This window comes from Aedes aegypti, unplaced genomic scaffold, assembly GCF_002204515.2.
Source record: "Aedes aegypti strain LVP_AGWG unplaced genomic scaffold, AaegL5.0 Primary Assembly AGWG_AaegL5_hic_scaff_316_PBJ_arrow, whole genome shotgun sequence".
NCBI classification, from domain to species: Eukaryota; Metazoa; Arthropoda; class Insecta; order Diptera; family Culicidae; genus Aedes; species Aedes aegypti.
Genome location: NW_018735978.1, coordinates 10,757 through 26,163, shown reverse-complemented (window position 1 = coordinate 26,163; position 15,407 = coordinate 10,757). Strand labels below are relative to the sequence as shown.

At 36.6% G+C, this 15,407-nt stretch overlaps 1 protein-coding gene across 1 annotated transcript; it reads left to right on the top strand.

Moving 5' to 3' along the window:
* The first annotated feature begins 11,925 nt into the window (after positions 1–11,925).
* LOC110681059 (putative fatty acyl-CoA reductase CG5065) lies at positions 11,926–14,873 on the top strand. Its single transcript, XM_021856824.1, has 4 exons — positions 11,926–11,935; positions 13,742–14,031; positions 14,098–14,403; positions 14,457–14,873. Exons 1-4 carry the CDS (start codon positions 11,926–11,928, stop codon positions 14,856–14,858), a joined length of 1,008 nt encoding a protein of 335 aa, XP_021712516.1. The 3' UTR covers positions 14,859–14,873.
* The last annotated feature ends 534 nt before the right edge of the window (positions 14,874–15,407 follow it).

The following is a 15,407-nucleotide window of genomic DNA, read 5'->3' as shown; positions in this document are numbered from 1 at the left end:
AAGAAATCGTGAATGCAAGAATTTTGCTGTGATCTTTCGGAAAAGTCCACTAAGAATTGAGTCATAAATCTACCGTGTTTTCTAATAATGCAACAAGGAACTTCCATATAAGTTCTTGATAAAATTCAAAAATTAATGCAGGGCAAGTAGAAACAACAGAAAGTTCGCATTTATGTACGGTTCGGAAAAAAATAAAGAACTTTGGCATTTCCCTGATCCACTTTGACGGGAGGAATTGTCTAGGCCGAATTGTCTGAAACTTAGTAACAAGAAGCGCTTGAAAACAACGATATTGTACCAATTATAAGCTCAGCAGTTCACCAAAAAAACCTCGACGAAGTGAATCAGAAGTACATAATAATAAAATACTTCACATGCTTCTTCTTCTTCTTCTTCTTCATGGCCATGGCATTAAACGTCCTCACTGGGACAGAGAGAGCCTGCTTCTCAGCTTAGTGTTTTATGAGTGTTTCCACAGTTATTAAGGCTAAGTAGCCCGTCATTCGTTTGGCAGTCATTGTGACATAGCAGCTCCCATATCTTTATGTTAAATACCTAAAATAAAATTATTTTGGTAATGCTACTGTTTCGCCGTAGCTTGCTCGAATAAGTACATTAACACTGAACAAAGTATAATAAGATTTTCTCATGCTTCAATGCCTTACATTGAATATGATGAATTGAAAAAAAAACAACCTTTTGTCTGAAAAAATAGTGTGAATCCGATTAAAATAGGAGAAAAATAAATTTTCTATATAGCCAAGTTATCACATAATTTTTAGCACTTGAAACATAATTTACATCCATTCTATAATAGCAGAAAAATCTTCAGATAAAGGCCCCAAGATTGTAAATCCGGCTCTGATCACAAGAGAATCCATTCTATCATGCTCATAATTTAACTAAATGCATTCAGTCTCGGTAGGGGCCCAGATAGCCGTAGCGGTAAACGCGCAGCTATTCATCAAGACCAAGCTGAGGGTCGTGGGGTTCGAATCCCACCGGTCGAGGATCTTTTCGGGGTTGGAAATTTTCTCGACTTCCCAGGGCATAGAGTATCTTCGTACCTGCCACACGATATACGCATACAAAAATGGTCAATTGGCATAGAAAGCTCTCAGTTAATAACTGTGGAAGTGCTCATAAGAACACTAAGCTGAGAAACAGGCTTTGTCCCAGTTGGGACGTAACGCCAGAAAGAAGAAGAAGAAGCATTCAGTCTCGACGCAGCGAGATTTTGTTTTGTTTCTTAACTTATATAGGAAGATGGTCAAATAACGGGGCAGCTTTCAATGTTTTGATATCTGAGTCAATGGGTCTTGAACTTTGGAGTGAAAAAAAAAACTGGTTCCAACGTGAATGACCGAAGAACCACTCGGCAATGCTTTATTTCAAAGTCACGGTCGAAAGAAAGTTTAAATGAATACTTCTACGAGAAAATTCATCGAGCGACCTTGAGATACCTGGAAGCGAAATCTATATAAATTAAAATAGATTGGTGTTTATATGTCACGAAATGGCTTCCGGATTTGAATGATTATTTTCCGTTTTTGTTCGTCAAGTGTTCCGACGTGTTTGTGTGTATAAAAATCCCTAGGATATTCACCGGGAAAGTCGGAAAAACGAGCGGGTGAACGGAACTGTCATTCTGTATGGGACGATTCATAGCGTTTTCCAACAGCCTACTTGGAGGCAAGACGAAGTTTGTCGGGACCACTAGTAAATAATAAAATTGCTACAGGAAATCTTGGCCAGCTTCACTCAAATCTCTGGCAAAACTTCCTTTTGATTCTTCAATTTTGAAAAAAAAAAAAAAATCAAACCATAATGACCGAAGGATGTTCAGCAATTGTCTATTATGTCTCAATTTATGAATAGATCACACGCATTTATAGCATCGAGCATTCAATGCTTTGCAATGTACTGAAAATTCCCTCGAATTGGCGGTAATGCATTATTCGTTGGATTCACATTCAGGAACAAACTACTTCAATCTAATCCAAATCTACGTGACCTGATTATTTTTCATAGGCTCAAGATCCGATGATTCAGCGTATAATATTCGGAAATTCCATCGGGAGTTGAAATCTTCAGTAAATAAAAACTAAATTGCGATTTATATTTCATGCAAATCAGGAATGGAGTCAAAGAACCAGTTTGCGCGAATAGCGAATTCTTTGCAAAAATTACCATATTATTACCAAAAAAAATGTAACGGGTTTTGCATAAATTAAGACCTTTGTTACGTCGTTAAGCATACCACATCATCTAACAAGTTTCTTTTCGTTATGAACGGAACAAACGCAATCAATCGTAAACAATTACGATTCGCTTCCCAGCGACAGTGTTTCATTCCCACGCAGCGGATAACTAACTCGAATAATAGTATACCTGTAACTAACGATAATCAGGCCTGCTAGAGACGGACGGCATGGAATGAGAGTTTCTAACAGCCAGTGAATCCCAGCGTTGAATTCGTCACTAGATTTTAGTCAATACGACTAAATAGATGAGCGAACATCGCACATACAATCGTAGATAGCTACAGTAATTGGACAATACATTTGTAACTTTTTCGATTGTCTATACAAAATGATGAACTTATCAACTTATTTTAGTTATTTATGGACCGATTTGAATGCAGCACGTCAGACAAAATATATTTTCGAGTATTTTTTTTCCAACTACGAGTTCAAAAGTAATTACCATTGGATTAAAATGGTAGGGCTGATAGCGAGTTACTTGGTCACTTTTTTGAAGCAGGTCGCTATAAAGTCTCTTATTTTGAGCATAAATGTCTCTTGAGTAATTTTTTCTACTATTTCGAACAAAAGTTTCGAGAGATTATAAATTGACTATTTCTCCTTGTAGTTATTCCAAGCTTCAGCCCTTTTTTTCCAACAAATTTGATCGACTATATACGAAAAAAGATTTTTATTAAAACAATATAGCAAATGGCCTAATTTTTAGAAAATCATTTTTTAGTTGTTTAACAATAGTGAATTTATTGTTTATCAATATTTTTTTTATTGAAATAGTTGACATTTGGATTATTCTGATGAGTATAGATTCATATCTTATTGTATAAAATTCATGTCTCACGTTCAATGGATTTCTGGTATTTCACACGAAATGTTTCAATGCTTGCCGATCAAAAGTACTCATTTTGGGACTCATTTTATAAGGCATTTTTCTTAAATATCCTCGAGTCCCAGCTTACCCCGCTACTTACTGGTTAGTGGAACCTCCCCGAGTAATTGGGCTCTAAAACATTCCGCCACTTCGCATAATCTAACAAAAATGGTGAAATCGCAATAGAAAAAACTCTCGCGTAACATGCGATCTCTTCCTAAAACCATTGATAACCAAGTGCGTAGCTGAGCAAACGATTTACACGTAATTCAACAATGCTACGATGAAGAATAGAACCTCCTCTATCTCTCAAAGGTGATAAGTGTTAATCTTCCCAAGTAACAATTTCAGTGCTTGTTGATCTTAGATGTTATTTATGGAGGTTTTATTAGAGATGTATTCATTCTTAACAGATATAATAAAGCATTGCAAAGTGCTAAACGTTCTTTTCGGTAAAACCCACTTTAAAATGCTTGTAGATATCTATAAGAGCTCCCGTTAAAACTCATTTGCTGGCCACATTTGTTCATAATAAATTGTATTTTGAAGGAGCTGTGTAGTGTATATTAAAACCTCATCTTGCCTGTCTTATCAAGGCATAGGTAAAACTTCTAAGACTGCACTAAGTCGTGTTAAAGCCTTCTTAAATCTCAACTGTTGCATGTTATTGGAATGCAGTCTGCGTGGTGTTCTTCTTCTTCTTTTCTGGCGTTACGTCCCCACTGGGACAGAGCCTGCTTCTCAGCTTAGTGTTCTAATGAGCACTTCCACAGTTATTAACTGAGAGCTTACTATGCCAATGACCATTTTTGCATGCGTATATCGTGTGGCAGGTACGAAGATACTCTATGCCCTGGGAAGTCGAGAAAATTTCCAACCCGAAAAGATCCTCGACCGGTGGGATTCGAACCCACGACCCTCAGCTTGGTCTTGCTGAATAGCTGCGCGTTTACCGCTACGGCTATTTGGGCCCCTGCGTGGTGTTATCAATATCATTATATTAATAATGATAATAAATGTAGTGAATGATGAGTTGATCAGAACGCAAACAAAGAAATGACAAATATTCCTCTCGTAGAGTTATCAGACTACCATATAAAGCATATTCTTCCCATGCTTGCTTGAACTTTCCGTTCTAGTGGGACAACTATGCTGCACACAACAGCTGAGCTACACGAAAATAGCTTTCATTTTTCAGGCACTCATCACTTTTCTCATCACTTCTTCTTCTTCTTCTTTCTGGCGTTACGTCCCAACTGGGACAAAGCCTGCTTCTCAGATTAGTGTTCTTATGAGCACTTCCACAGTTATTAACTGAGAGCTTTCTTTGCCGATTGACCATTTTTGCATGTGTATATCGTGTGGCAGGTACGAAGATACTCTATGCCCTGGGAATCGAGAAAATTTCCTTTACGAAAAGATCCTCGACCAGTGGGATTTGAACCCACGACCCTCAGCATGGTCATGCTGAATAGCTGCGCGTTTACCGCTACGGCTATCTGGCCCCCTTCATCACTACAACCGATCAAGCCCGACGGGCTTTACTATAACAATTTATTCCAATAAAAACAGTAAGATACATAAGAAGGGCACGAATTAATAAAATGAATTGTATCACAAAATTGATTCTTCCAATTTGTTTACCTTTTTGACAGCACAAGCTTTCCTGAGTACATTAAGTTTATACCAAGGCTCCCAAAAAACCTAATTGTCTTAGTGCAGAACAAATATTCTGATTAAGGAATATTTTAGCCAGTGAAGGATTTTGCGCACGGGTTCATAAGATCAAAAGCGTTTATGAATGATTATATGTTCGGAATAATCACCAATTGATCTTAAGGACATATAGGAAGGAATCCCTGTCATGGCAGTGAAAATGGCTTCCTCACGTATACAAACACATTTCTGAAAGTCCACATTATTTCTCAAAATATCAGGCATTGCATTCCATCTCATCATTTGATCATCTGAGAGAGATACGGATCGAATAACAAGATATCATCTTAGCGCTCTTTGATCGATCTTTCTTCAATATCTTTAGTTCATTTGATGCTAGATGAAATCATTGAATCTCAGCAGTCCATGCGCAAGTAATCATTATAAAAAAAACTGTCGAACTCAGTGACAGTTTTGGATAGAAATTCAGAGTGCAACAATGAATACAGTGGGAGACTCTGAAATCCAAAACAATAAATTGAAGGGGAAATCCATAGAAGTAAGTGAATGCCTGTGTGTCATGGATGGTGTTAATTTTTTATTAAATTTTCTCTTGATTTTGCTTGTAGATTTTGCAAACTACCGAGAGATGCCATTGGTGCTTGGAGCCCTTCTAAATTTAATAAGTCGTAAATGTATCTATAAATAAATTTACGTAAATTTACGATTAATCGTTTACTCTCTTTAGGATTTCTACAAACGATGTGTTAAACAAGAATCTTGGACGACAAAAACTCAGTGCGTGAGACTAGATGGGCGTACGAAAAGATCTCTAAAACAAACTATATGTATAATGCCAATTATTTCACGAGAAATGTACATAAGATCTTGCAATATAAAAGTTATCCTACGTAATAAACAAATAAAATGCCTGCTCGTTAGCAATTTGGGAGTGAACTTAGTGTAGGTAAGTGAAATATTTTGCCAGGCATTACAAACTCATCTGATCACTAAGATCATCTTTGGATGGAGGAGAGATATTATCCCTAATCCAAGAGCGCTTTGATGTGAGTCCATCTTTCGATCTGATGTTTCAAAAGATGTTGTTGACAAGAGTTTGGTGTGGAGATTGCTAAACAATTTACCGCACGGCCGCCTGATGGTATCGTATTTCGAATCATGAACTTCAATGAGAAAGTTACAGATCGTTTAAAGTTTTCTGACTGTATCTTTTGTATATTCTTATCGATAGATATCTCCCATGACCGCTTTCTATGTTCATATTACAGATTACATCCACGGCGACCAACTCAAAATTTAAAAAAATCTTCAAAATGTGATTGTAGATCATGGAAGATTTTTAGACCCTTCCTCTGTCTGATTCTTGAGAGATCTTTGTGTACGAATTTCTGATGAGATAGCTGGCGAATATTTGCAAGGCGTCTAGCGTATTTAAGGCATACGTTTGCAAATTTCTTATGAGGCATTTGGTGGAAACAAGAACTGACCCATCATCTATGACAAAATTCGTGTGATTATTGAATTAACGGTGGGATCTTTTGCTAGTGGATTGAGCGGACCCTTGAGAATTAAAAATTTTGCTAATATATGTTTTGACAAAGATCGTGTGTGGTTCAACTGAATGTGTATATATTTATTTGTTTATTACGTAGGATAACTTTTATATTTGCAAGATCTTATGTACATTTCTCGTGAAATAATTGGCATTATACATATAGTTTGTTTTAGAGATCTTTTCGTACGCCCATCTAGTCTCACGCACTGAGTTTTGTCGTCCAAGATTCTTGTTTAACACATCGTTTGTAGAAAATCCTAAAGAGAGTAAACGATTAATCGTAAATTTACGTAAATTTATTTATAGATACATTTACGACTTATTAAATTTAGAAGGGCTCCAAGCACCAATGGCATCTCTCGGTAGTTTGCAAATCTACAAGCAAAATCAGAGAAAATTTAATAAAAAATTAACACCATCCATGACACACAGGCATTCACTTACTTCTATGGATTTTCCCTTCAATTTATTGTTTTGGATTTCAGAGTCTCCCACTGTATTCATTGTTGCACTCTGAATTTCTATCCAAAACTGTCACTGAGTTCGACAGTTTTTTTTTATAATGATTACTTGCGCATGGACTGCTGAGATTCAATGATTTCATCTAGCATCAAATGAACTAAAGATATTGAAGAAAGATCGATCAAAGAGCGCTAAGATGATATCTTGTTATTCGATCCGTATCTCTCTCAGATGATCAAATGATGAGATGGAATGCAATGCCTGCTAACGAGCCATCAGAACACTATTACCTTACGATTTCCGTAGTTTTAACACTAGTAGCTGGTAGAAATTTCTTGAACCGTGCTAATTTTCATCACGGACGTTTAACTTTGGCTACAATTGTTTACATTTATCCGCCTGCAAACGAAGAACACTTTTCGCCGAATTTTACCTCTTTCGCTAAACGTAGAACCTTCAACACAGTTTACTTTCACTACTTGGTAATTAAAGAACAACTACTGGTTGATTTCTGATGAAAACAACTTAAAATTTCACCAAACCGTGCTAAAACAATCACTTGATCACAGTATTTCGCTTTTTTTATTTTTCTAATTTTACGCCGGCTGCTCGCTTGCAGGGTTGTCAGATACGTTGATGGTTACGTACGACATCAAAGCAATCTTATTTAGTCGAACGGGAAAAGACTCAAATTGAAGTAGCGATTACTGGCAACAACGTCTTATCAATTATAATTTCACTATTACCAACAAATAGGAGAATATTTTTTGTGTACCACTACTTTTATACAGTTATAAGTGGATTCAAAGGAGTTTCACCTTAAACCATCCCAATACATTTTAATTGTCGCCGTTTCGGATGGATAATTACAATATGCGTAGGGAATTTCAATTTATGATTGAGATGAGTATGAAATCATTCTGAAAATGGAATGGAGTAAAATATTAGATAGCCAATTATGGTGTTCGTAATTATGGCGCGTTGCTGTAAATCAAAAAATGTTATGTCATTCAACCAGTAAATTTTTATTGGCAAGAATTTCACGCGATCGTAAGGTAATTTTTAATTGATTATTATGAGTCTGCAGACATCATAATGGCTTCAATATTAAAAAAGGTTTTGGTTTATAAGCAACTTATTGGTTGATGTTTGTTCAATCATAAGCTCTTAATATTGGTTTTATTCCGTGTATTAGGATATCGTAAAAGATCTAATACCGCTAGTTGAGCTCAATAAGGCTATACATTGGCTCTTATAAATGTTTTAAACCGTCAATTTAAACCAGTGTTTCCCAAACTTTTTCGACTTTCGCCCCCTTGAGGCCAATATTTTTTTGGAATCGCCCCCCTGATGTATGGTTCATATACAAGTTCATATATTTGAATTAATCGCTATACTGTACTAAACATTTGATCAATATTATATAGAAAGCGTACCGAAAATCGATCAAATTATCAAGTTTACTCGTATATCACTACAAAAGTGTTAAAAATATCAAACATATTTGCTTTGGAACACATATACACTTCAAAATATGGTTTTTAACTCACTTATCAACAGAATAAAATTATAATTTATCGTTGAAATCTGCTTTTGTCAGCCAAATTCTCAGAGATTTGTTAATTTAAAGGTTTTAGGATCCATTGACCCGTTCTCAAGCTAACTCGTGACATACAAAACTTTTTCACTTTTTTTATACAGATTGGGTATTTTGAACAATTTCTTAAAATTTTATAATGCATTTTTTGTATTTCCAAAATGTGTTATCTGTGTTATCAGTGCTCTAACTGGAAATCATTCTGATCTTGAGAAAACCTAAATTACTGACCATTCTTAAACTCATATGACATGAACAAAACCTGAATGCATAACACAAATATTTTCATTTGCCAATCATAAAGTGTAATCTATAATAAGCTGTATAATCGATCTTAGGTAAAATTATAAATAGTTTAAAGTGAAATTGATTGTCCTTCAGAAGCATTAGTATAAACTTCTATTGAATTGTGTGTCCTCCGAACGTTATGAGTCATTTTCAATTTCTCCCATGCTAGACTTGTTGCCCCTTTTACTGGATGTTTCGCCCCCTTTGCCTCGAAAATCGCCCCTAAGGGGGCGAATTCGCCTACTTTGGGAATCACTGATTTAAACGATACCTCGAGCAAACCATCGTGGTTCATTTTTATTTTGAACATCTAGTCACTCTAGAACCGTGGTTCTGGTTACCCCTTTGGCAGTTTTGCGTTCCATTTCACTTTTCTCCGTTCCATCAGCCAAATGACGTTTGAACCATTTTTAATCTGAACGATGTGCAAATTAGCGGGAAACAAATAAAAAGTGTTCAGATTAAATGTGGCCAAATCAACGAGGGTACCCGGTATTTGTTTCTTCTTCTTAGGTCCCTGTGATGGGTTCCGTCTCATCTCCAACAATACTGCTTAGTATATATGCTTAGTAACTCATTACTGAGACGTCCGATTTCAATACGGCCTTCGGCAAAGTTGTAGCTGAAGAATGTATCTAACAATATCGGCATTGGTCTAACCCTCAAGAGCACATAGACAATCACTATGACCGACTGAATGGATTGTTTGCTATTCCCATAGTTATTTCCATACAAAATTTGAAAGGCTTGTGTAGCCTCAGTTTTCATTCCTATGAGCTCAAATTTTGGGAAGATGTAAAAAGATCTAGAATCGAATAATCGGTGTGGAGCAAAACGATTTTGGAACCACCCTGATGCATAGTTTACAAGTCTTATTAACGTTTTTCTTAATTCTAAAACATGTAACACGTAATTTAGAGTGGATAAAAAAATAATCGAGTTATTCATGAAAGTGTTTACCTAAATGGCAAAAAAAAAGTTTGTAAGCATGAAGAAGAACACATTTGTCTATTTTATAACCATTTATTAGGCAATTTATTACAACTACATACTGAATTAGTTGCTTTATTATATTACTTTGCAGCTGCTACGCACACATTGTTCAAGCGAATCTGGCGAAATTTTTAGGCTACTTATCATTTAGTGATTGTAGTAATATATCGTAATGATGTTTATTCAGGTTTCACTTAGACTAATAAGGACTGTTGATTTAACATCGCTAATATAACAAACAACATTATTACTGCTATTTGCTGACGACTTGAAAATTTACCGTGTGGTTAAATCAACCCTAGATTGTTGTGTTCTTCAAGCTGACATCGAAAAGCTATTATCGTAGTGTCAGATCAACGGAATGCAGGTGAATGCCTCCAAATGCAAGGTAATCACTTATACTCGTGGACAGTCACCGATAAGATTTGATTACACAATGAATCATGCTCCGCTTGAACGAGTTTACTCCATTAAGGATCTGGGAATCATTCTAGACAGCAAATTGAGATTTACTGAACACATCTCAAAAACAATCTCTAAGGCAAGTTCCATGCTCGGGTTCATGTGCCGCAATGCCTCAGACTTTGACGACGTTTACGCTCTGAAGACATTGTACTGCTCGCTAGTTCGAAGTGTTCTCGAATACGGAGTTCAAATATGGGCTCCACATCATGCTGTCCACGAATTGCGTATTGAACGCATCCAAAAACGTTTTGTACGATTTGCTTTACGGCGGCTCCCTTGGACCAATCCAGATAGCTTACCAGCATACGAACATAGATGTGCGCTTATCAGACTGGAAACGCTGTCAAAACGCCCTACTTCGCTGCAGAGATTGTTCATATTTGACATGATAAATCATCATATTGATTGCAACAGTGTGCTTCAGAAAATCAATATTCATGCCCCTCTCCGACAACTGCGCAACACTAACTTCTTATGGACTCCTGCACACCGAACCGCTTATGGATATAATAACCCATTGGACAGATCTTGTAGATTATTTAACGGCGTTTACAATTTGTTTGACTTCAATATTAGTAGATTAGTTTTTAAAAATAGAATTAAGAATATTTAAGCAGTCTGTGTGGCTTCCGCCAAAGATGTTGAACTAATAAATAAAATAAAATGAAGTTTAATTCAGCACCATGTTGATCAACTTTTTAATTATTTCCAGGTGAAGCCTTTGTTCAGGCGTTGTTCACACAAATTTAGAGAAGTTATAAAGCGTGCCGTTGTATATTGACTTTATTCTACAACTTCAAAATCGCTTTATAAGCATTTATCTCAGCTTTTATTCAACTGCCCCAAAATTATTTGAAAACAAATAAATGACCAAAAATCGCTTAGCACTGTACTTCAAATGCAGTGTATGCTTTTACCATGAATTAATAACCACTTTCAAAAATTACCAGATTCAAACTCGAGACCTTCCCATCGTCAGCGGTATAACTTGCCGTCTGCGCCATCCTTGAATTCATATATCAGCCCTCCAGTGCCCAATATAAAACTCTTGTAGCTGAATATTGATCATGCTTGAGCTTCTGTTCAACAATGTCTAATCAACACGTGCTATGCTGATCAACAACTGAACAAACGCATTACATCTGCTGCTGTGCAGTACTGAATTGCAAGCTGAATTCAATCGGCTATTTATAGCGCACAGTGAGAAAATGTATGTGAATGCTGGTCAAAAATAAAGTTCATTGACAAAGTAAAAACAGTCTGAAATGATTATTCGAATTTCATAATAAGTATTAACTTCTTAGAACGTTAATTTAATTCTTCATCTAACTATACTCAAATTCATTTATTTCATATATTATGTTTTTATTAGGTATTACAGTTAACTCTCCCTTACTCGATATTCCATATCTCGATATCGAGTTAGAGAACCATAGTAAAAGTTGGTTTTCATGGCCAACTCGATGGTCCCTTGAAGCGCAGTTGCACTGCTTTTGTGTTCTGTAACTCGATACCTCCCTAACTCGATGGTCCCTTCCAATATCGAGTAAGGGAGAGATGACTGTATTTTTTATAATATTTCAATTATTTGTCGTATTTTTTCTATCTATTAAGCATTATAGAAATGTAAAATATATTTCAATCATTTGTATGTTAAATGTGCTCTTTTTGTTTTTTTTTTTTAATAATGCTATATCAAAAGACTGATTCAAAATATTTTCTAAACCTAATTGAATAATTGTATTGAGAAAGCATCATGTGTGATTGTATCCAATATGTTTTTATATATTAGTGACGAATTTACCTAGGGCGAAAATCCACTCAAAAAGAGATAAATAATGATAATATTAGTAAGATGAACATTATAATACGGTAGGAATACAACGCAATTTTTAGATATTTTGTTCATTTTTTGAAAATTTGACTACGGTGTGACCGCTTTTGTAAGGCTTATTTATTGCTGAACAATGTTATTATTATCGTTATTTTGGCCTTCTTTGGATTAACTACTCGGATCATATTTCTATGTTGAATTAGGATTTCATAAAATAACTATTCAGCTTTTAATTATGTTCATGTTAAGCATGGAAACAGCTGAAGTGCGAAGCAACCAAAACGTTAGTTCGTCTTCTGTTCATCTGTTTACACAAATATATTTGTTTGATGGAATATTGGCTCTTCAATAGAAGGAAAAATGACTTGTTCAACTCATTAGTAAAACAATCTTGACAAGTCGACAGAGATTCTTTAGAAAAGTTTAATAAGTGTTGATTCTACTATTATTCATTTCAATGAAAAATGTTGAACATTAACTTGAATTTTGATCTAAATAGCATCTTCTCAGCTCTTTGTAGGGCATTTTTTTCAGCTGTCACCATTATTCAACAATAATTAAATATGTATGTTTATTTGTAACTCTGGACTGTTAGTTGGGTAACCACTTTCATATAATTATTGTTAAATTATTATTTATACTTCGATTATCATTAAAAATATTATAATTAGTATTTTTTCCGATATCAATAACGTCGCAGATGACGATCTCTACATTTGGAAAATTAAAATTATGATCTTTTTAATCTAATGTGATTTGAACTTTTACCCCCATCGTTGATCGTATAGTCGCCTACATATCTTAGAATTGATTTGAAAAACGTTTGAAACATTTGAAAATAACATAAGAAAGACATAATATGTTTTGCTTGAATAAAAGCATACTCATATACTGTTATTCACATTAGACACTGAAACTTTTGTACGATTTGTTTTTTTGAAGGTTTATTCAGCTCTTACTCAAAACACAAACTTCAAGTGGAATAACAGTTTTTTATAAGCGGAAATTAATGTTATTCAATTAATGATTCAACTAAAAATGTTTACAGCAATGGTTGCTGTTATGCAGCTTGTATTAAACACGTAAGTATCTCAAAAGCTACCAATTGGGCATTATCTTGAAATTTTGGAAGTAAAATGTAGTAAAAGTTTCCAAGTCTAGTTTTCAACGGGAGTCAACCAGAACTTCAATCTGCAGATGATTTTTCTTTCATCGTAGTGTCAATGAGCTGAAATTAAACTAATTTATGTATGGCTTTCAAGAACGTTTTAGTAACTTTTTGACTATAGTGAGCCACTATTTACTCACAATTTTCTCAAATCTGGTTACCATTATTACTGCCCTGAGCCCTGAAAACTGGCTTCATCAAACTTGTTTCTCTCGTCCAATTCTACAATTTTGCGTAAAATCATTAAAATTTGTCAAAAAATTCAAATTAGTCAAACCGTTTTAATGCTTCTGTTAGATATTGAAAATCAAGTTGTGTCTGAACAACAGTAAAATTTTCATGTAAATCGATCCAGAAATAACTAGGGATCCCTCCAAAGTTGACCACCACCAAACCGAAAAAGTTGCAAATGAATTGTCCAATACTGTACATACTGCCTAGATTTAAAGAGAAAACGATATTCGATCGTTACGCGCGATCAACCGCAGCGCGCAGTCCCGATTGAATGATAGTATCCAGTGGGCATTCGTCGCGAAAAGGTTGTGATTGTAGGTAGCAATTTCCATTGAGGTTTCACTAATTACGAAGTTAAGAGATTTGAACCAGAACATGCAAGCGTTTTCAAATCATCCTACCGGGCTACTTCCGGTGAGGAAAACTACGATCCGAACAAACCGTCGATCAAGGAGTTCTACGCCGGGAGGGACATCTTCATAACGGGCGGGACGGGTTTCATGGGTAAGGTGTTGATCGAGAAGTTGCTGCGGTCCTGTAGCGGACTGAATCGTATATTTATCCTGTTGCGAGAGAAGAAATCCAAGACCACTAATGATCGTCTTCGGGAGATTCAGGAACTACCGGTAGGTTCGGGGACGGTTGGTAATGATCGTTCAGTTCAGCTGAACTGTAATCTTACAATCTGTTAGCTGTTCGAGGTGCTGCGTAGACAAGATCCCAACGCCTTGAGCAAGATGATCCCGATCAAGGGCGATGTGTCGCAGCTGGAATTGGGAATGTCAGACGAGGACAGAAAACGGATGAGTGAGGTTTCGGTGATCTTCCACGTGGCGGCTAACGTTCGATTTGACGACCCGCTGAAGGATGCCGTGATTCTAAACACTCGCGGCACCCGAGAGATGATTCGTTTTGCGGAATCTCTGAAGAATCTTTGCGTAATGATGCATGTTTCGACGACCTACTCCAACCCGGACAAATATATTATTGAGGAGAAGGTGAGAACTTATGGCATTTTTGGCGCAATTTCTCAACGCTTCTCTACCTGCAGATCTATCCTCCGTACGCGGATTGGGAGAAGACCATCAAACTGGCCGAAGAAATGGACACGCAAACGCTGGAAACCTTTGCCCCGAAGTACATGGGAATGTTGCCGAACACTTACGTGTTCACCAAATCCTTGGCCGAGCATATCATCAACGACTACCGGGACAGGCTGCCGTTGATCCTCTTCCGGCCGTCGATCGTCATCTCGAGCATGCGTGATCCGATCCCCGGTTGGATCGACAACTTTAACGGACCGGTAGGGCTGCTGGTGGGCAGCGGTATCGGTCTTTGCAGAACCATGTACTGCGATCCGAACAATGTCGCAGACTACACGCCGGTAGACGTCTGCATCAAAGCGATGATCGTGGCAGCGTGGAAGAAGGGAACCGCCGTTGTCCAGAGGTAAGTGAATTCAGTGTAGATAGAAGATAATTAATTACAGTTGATGAGTCTATTGCAAGATGCTGGACGGAGATAATCACTGGTCCATCGATTAGGGTGTTTAGTGTAATCGCGTGATAGAGAGCTGGAGTGACTAAGACTAATTGTGGGATGATGATCATCATTGAGACATGCATGCATGACCGAGATCATTCAAGCGTGCTAATAGCTCAGTTTAGCGACAAACCTTTAACTATGAGACAATGAGGACTTTTACCCTCGTGGAAGTCGAACGACTAGCATTAATCGTGTCCCACATTAACCTTTCGCACGAGACCGTTTAGCTTCTCTTTGCTTTTCTATTCGATAAAGGGTTGTGATAAGTTAACCAATATTACCCACGATAGAGAGGTATGGGCGTGAGAGCTGTTACAAGGCGAATTTAATATGCGTTCAAATCGGACCTGAATTCAGAATGTTTACGCGAACCTTCTGTGTAGAATGAAATGCGTTTGAGTCACTGAGTTCGATTTTATTAGATAATTTACATTTCGAACTTCGTAGTGTGGACTGA

Coding starts and splice junctions, on each gene's coding strand:
- LOC110681059 (XM_021856824.1), top strand. Junction 14,032..14,097: donor GGGAGATTCAGGAACTACCG/GTAGGTTCGGGG, acceptor ACAATCTGTTAG/CTGTTCGAGGTGCTGCGTAG. Junction 14,404..14,456: donor AATATATTATTGAGGAGAAG/GTGAGAACTTAT, acceptor CTCTACCTGCAG/ATCTATCCTCCGTACGCGGA.